A 5,484-nucleotide genomic window follows, 5' to 3' on the forward strand; every position below is an offset into this window, starting at 1 on the left:
ACCCATTATTGCTACCGTGGCTGTTTTCCCCTTCTGTTTTTACACACACAGTTTGTTCTCTCTCCCTTCCCTGGCAGGGACCCTCCCCCTAGAGCTGCTGTGGTTTTTAATAAGTATTTTTCAAGTAGCTGGCCGAGACCCCCGCAAGGATAATGAGGTCATTCGCACCACGGAATGCAAAGCCCTGCAAGCCTGTCCCGATTGTTGTCGCTCCCGGTGGACTCTGCCTACATTGCCTGTATTGTCGCTGCTCCTCATCCCAAACACAGCAGCATGCCCCGAGCAGTACCGGATGGGATCGGGCCGGGGTACGGCTCCCTGCCAACACGAGGGCCGAGAATTGTCACTGGAACCGCTCAGAAATAACCTTTAAGGCTTATTAAGATTCTACCGACGGAGACGTTGATCCCGTTTCCCCGTTCATGAATCCCATTCCCAGTTCAGGACCCGCCAGCCCTCCGCCTGCCCCGGGTTGAGGCTGAGCTGCGGCGAGAGCACACGGAAACCCCGCACCGCGGAGCTCCTTTCACCCCAATTCCCTCTCAGCCCCCACCTCCCCTGAGCCCCGCTCCTTTCACCCCAATTCCCTCTCAGCCCCCACCTCCCCTGAGCCCCGCTCCTTTCACCCCAATTCCCTCTCAGCCCCCACCTCCCCTGAGCCCCGCTCCTTTCACCCCAATTCCCTCTCAGCCCCCACCTCCCCTGAGCCCCGCTCCTTTCACCCCAATTCCCTCTCAGCCCCCACCTCCCCTGAGCCCCGCTCCTTTCACCCCAATTCCCTCTCAGCCCCCACCTCCCCTGAGCCCCGCTCCTTTCACCCCAATTCCCTCTCAGCCCCCACCTCCCCTGAGCCCCGCTCCTTTCACCCCAATTCCCTCTCAGCCCCCACCTCCCCTGAGCCCCGCTCCTTTCACCCCAATTCCCTCTCAGCCCCCACCTCCCCTGAGCCCCGCTCCTTTCACCCCAATTCCCTCTCAGCCCCCACCTCCCCTGAGCCCCGCTCCTTTCACCCCAATTCCCTCTCAGCCCCCACCTCCCCTGAGCCCCGCTCCTTTCACCCCAATTCCCTCTCAGCCCCCACCTCCCCTGAGCCCCGCTCCTTTCACCCCAATTCCCTCTCAGCCCCCACCTCCCCTGAGCCCCGCTCCTTTCACCCCAATTCCCTCTCAGCCCCCACCTCCCCTGAGCCCCGCTCCTTTCACCCCAATTCCCTCTCAGCCCCCACCTCCCCTGAGCCCCGCTCCTTTCACCCCAATTCCCTCTCAGCCCCCACCTCCCCTGAGCCCCGCTCCTTTCACCCCAATTCCCTCTCAGCCCCCACCTCCCCTGAGCCCCGCTCCTTTCACCCCAATTCCCTCTCAGCCCCCACCTCCCCTGAGCCCCGCTCCTTTCACCCCAATTCCCTCTCAGCCCCCACCTCCCCTGAGCCCCGCTCCTTTCACCCCAATTCCCTCTCAGCCCCCACCTCCCCTGAGCCCCGCTCCTTTCACCCCAATTCCCTCTCAGCCCCCACCTCCCCTGAGCCCCGCTCCTTTCACCCCAATTCCCTCTCAGCCCCCACCTCCCCTGAGCCCCGCTCCTTTCACCCCAATTCCCTCTCAGCCCCCACCTCCCCTGAGCCCCGCTCCTTTCACCCCAATTCCCTCTCAGCCCCCATCTCCCCTGAGCCCCGCTCCTTTCACCTCAATTCCCTCTCAGCGCCCGCCCACCACTGGCACAGGGTGCCCAGATAAGCGGTGGCTGCCACATCCCTGGAAGTGTCCAAGGCCAGGTTGGACGGGGCTTGGAGCAACCTGGGATAGTGGAAGGTGTCCCTGCCCATGACAGGGGGTGGAACTACATGAGCAGATGGGGAATCCTGGCTCAGGGCACCAGCAGGGCAGAGAAGACCTCGTTGTGTTCCACCACAGGACCAGCATCAGTGCCTGCTCTGGGATCAGGGACTGGTAGGCAGGGCTGGAAATGAGCCCTCCAGACTTGGTTCCAAGTGGCCATGGATGGCCCATGCACAGTGTTCAACTTGCTCTGCCAAGTGGTAACCATTCCTCCGTGTGCTGAACTCCAGTTTCAGTTCGGTTTGTGTCATCTCACAGACATCAGACCACAGTGCACTTCTGCCTGCTGATCCAAGAGCTGCCTTCTGCTCTGTACCCACTTGCCTCTTGCATTCTGATGTGTGACCAAATTACCCCTTGCTCTGCACTAAACCTCTCGCACACCACTTGAGTTGTGCAGGCTGACACAGTGCCCATGGCTCCTTCTGTAGCCTTTCCCAGAGCTCCAAGGTCCCCCTGCGCCATGAGCACTGGTAGCACACAGGTTCCCACTGCCATGAAGGGCCATGCCAGCTCTGCAGCTGGACGTTTGGCTGCATGAGCACCCACCAGCGTGTCTCACACACTACTGGGATGTGCCAGTGCAGCAGCTGCTGCACTAGCTGCTTGTGCATTCGTGTAAGTACAAGCAAGACCTTATTTGGCTCCTCTGTGTGAAACAGGGATCACAGCACTTGTTTTGCAGAGGGGCCCTCCAGCTTGGTTCATGACTATAAAGTGGTTTGAGCTCCTGTGATGGAAGGTACTGGAGATGGACAAAGGGGCACCAACAGCCTAAAGCTGACAGAGGCCCAAACAGTGATCTCACCCAGATGCACTGTGTTTGCTAATTCAAGTGTGTAATCAGCACACACGGGCAACATGTTGGCTTGGGCTGTGTCACACACAGCAGCTCAGAACGCTCTCCCTGCGAGCTCATGCTCCCCAAGAGAGGTGATTGGCATCTGTGCAGCCACCGAGGCTGGGCGATGTGCAGGGGAGGATGGAGCTGGTGGTGGCAGGATCACAAGATGGGTGTCGTTGACACACAGCCATGGCATAGAGAACATGCAAACCTCCTTCCTCCCCACCCCCTCTGCCCGCTAGCTCTCCTGAATGAAGTCCCAGCTTTGTTTTTCTGATTTCCATTTTGTATCCTAAAATATTCACTCCAAGTTCCGCTTGACAGACATGCCTAATCTAATCTCCATGTCTGCTTTCTAATTTTCGCAGCCAGGATAAAACAAATTGGCTGGCGTTAATTGCCTGTGCAGCGGCCTGGAGCTCTGAGCCGTGATTTACGAGCTCGGAGCAGGCGCTCTGCAACACATTTTTCTTAATTTATTTTTAATGAGTCTCTCAATTAATTTTCTTGGAAACATCTTAATGATGTTGGAGGCGGGTGTTAATGAGGTTTGTAGCAGCACCTCATTTTGCATATTTTAAAGTACTGAATGGCATGAAGCAAACTCCTGGTCCTAAAACAGAAAAAAACCTTAAGGCTGGAGAGGACTCCTGGGCTGACATTGCTGCCCTGGCTGAGGGTGAGGTGCCTTGTGGGCTAGCTGGTGATTGTGAACATTGTGAGGCTGAAGCTGGCTGAGCCCACAGGGATAGCGGGACCATGGTAGCATAGGGATGCCAAGGGGCCGCGCTGGGCCATGGTTGGTGGCCAGACACTTCTTAACAGATGGAATGAAAGCCTGGACACAGCACCTGGGCACTGAGAACCCTGTGCTGGCATGCCCCATGTTGTGGGCACCTCATTGCCTGCACACCCCCAGCCAGACCTTTTGGGCTGGAGCTCTCCAAGACACAGGACTGGGCTGCCTTGGGCTGAGGGCTGCAGGGTGCTCTGAGGTGTCTCTGCTGGCCCACGGGGTCACCGGTAATTGCTGATGCATGTGCCAGCAAGAGGCAGCAGCTGGATCGCCTTTGTTTTCTCACAGCATGTCAGTCTTCATTAAACTGGAGGGGAATGAGAAAGGATTCACTTTTGTCCTAGCCTGAACACGGCAGCTGTTTAATTTCAATTAAGGTGGCACTGAAAAGAGTAACATTACGGTAGTAATTAAAGTGAGACAACTCCCTCCCCCTGTGCTCACACAGCAGAGGGGCCAGTTTGACCTCCCCATCCTCCCAGCACCAGCTGAGTATGGGCAGGCAGCTGTGGGTCAGGGCTGTGAGGCTGCCCCACATACTCATAAGGAGCTGGAGCAGCGTCGAGCCCTTCAAGGCAGGCGCTGCCTGCAGCTCAGCACAGTGTGGCACATCTGTGGTACAGAGCAGCATTGCCTGTGGCACCGTGCAACATGGCACAGCACAGCACACATGGCATGAGGCTTTGTCCCATAAAGGCTCTGTGTGCTGTGGATGTTCTGTGCTCTGACTGTCGCTGCCTGAACAAGACTGAAATCTGCAGGGAAATTTTTATTTCCTTGCACTGCAGAAATTGTGGCCAAATTCAGTTGTGTTCTGGACAGTGGGGGATTCAGCAACCCTGCTCACAGGACTGTTGGTGCTGTGCCTGCTCCCATCACCTGTGACTGTGACCCGCTGGTGGAGCAGGTCGTCATGGCAACTGATGATTTCTATTATGGTACATCTGTGTTCAGCTTCTGGGCCCAGTTTGGCCTTGGAAATTTCCAGTTAAAACACTTTCCTATGAAACTGCACTGAGCATTGGCAAGGGACCACACACAGCCCAGGGAGTCCCATGTCACTAGCACAGGCCAGCAGCAGGTCTGTTCTTGCACCATCACTGTGCATCCACAGTCAAGGGACCATCAGCACCCAGAGACCCGCTTCGATCCGAGTACCTGGGCACTGTGGGGTGGCCCCAGGCAGGGCGGGACAACCGGACTCATGCACTCTCAACCGCCCCTGTCCACAGCCTCCCCTGGACACTCAGCCTCCCCAGGGGCCTGTGGCCCATGGCCCTGTCAGGATGTGCCCCGGCAGCGGGTCCCCCCAGCCCTGCCCCTTGCGTGGGTTGTGGACCACAGGGCACAGCCCTGAGCCCAGCACCGCTGCCACCCCCACTGTCACCTGGCCCTGGCCACAGGCCAGTGGTGTGTCCTGGGGCTGGCCACAGATTGAGTATGGCCTGAGGACAGTGCAGGGGCAGCATGAGGGTGGCAAGGCCCTGCCCTGACACAAGGGTGCCACCATGTCCTGGACCAGTTCTGAGGACAATGCCCAGGACCTGGTGACCTCATAGTGGCATATGGGGTAGTGTCACAGGGCATGCCAAGGACACAAGATGGTGAGGAGCATGGAACAGGAAGGCTGCGGTGAGGACTGTGGGCAGCAGTAGGACCAGGTGCTGCTGAGGAGACGGCCACAGCCCCAGACAGCTCTGCCCTGCTTTTCCAGGAGCCCCAGGCTAGGCCTCTCCTGCTGGCAACGGGTGCTCCTCAGATGGGGAGTGGCAGTGCCAAAACCATGGGATGGTGGGGCTGCCCCAGGCAGGGCTGAGTGACATTCGTGGGACTGAGGGTTGTCTGGGACCGTGGGAAAGGTTATGGTCCTTCCAACAGTGAGAGAGTGGCCAAAATTCAGCACATCCGGCAAGGTTCCTGCGCTTCAGGGCCAGCCTGAAGGTTCCTGTAGAGGTCTGCCAGGGGCAAAGGAGACAACACCAGAGCAGAACAGCTCCATCCAGCAGCTT

General features: G+C 58.1%; 1 protein-coding gene across 1 annotated transcript; it reads left to right on the forward strand.

Moving 5' to 3' along the window:
• Positions 1 to 292: 292 nt before the first annotated feature.
• On the forward strand, positions 293 to 4,832 carry LOC108448448 (vegetative cell wall protein gp1-like). Its single transcript, XM_017741361.1, has 4 exons — positions 293 to 308; positions 440 to 1,714; positions 4,264 to 4,413; positions 4,708 to 4,832. The coding sequence occupies exons 1-4, from the start codon at positions 293 to 295 to the stop codon at positions 4,830 to 4,832; spliced, it is 1,566 nt and encodes a 521-aa protein (XP_017596850.1).
• Positions 4,833 to 5,484: the final 652 nt, after the last annotated feature.

This window comes from Corvus brachyrhynchos, unplaced genomic scaffold (genome assembly GCF_000691975.1).
Source record: "Corvus brachyrhynchos isolate BGI_N302 unplaced genomic scaffold, ASM69197v1 scaffold365, whole genome shotgun sequence".
Lineage (NCBI taxonomy): Eukaryota > Metazoa > Chordata > Aves > Passeriformes > Corvidae > Corvus > Corvus brachyrhynchos.

Coding starts and splice junctions, on each gene's coding strand:
- LOC108448448 (XM_017741361.1), top strand. Junction 1,715..4,263: donor TCAGCGCCCGCCCACCACTG/GCACAGGGTGCC, acceptor CTTGCACTGCAG/AAATTGTGGCCAAATTCAGT. Junction 4,414..4,707: donor AACTGATGATTTCTATTATG/GTACATCTGTGT, acceptor CCCTGTCCACAG/CCTCCCCTGGACACTCAGCC.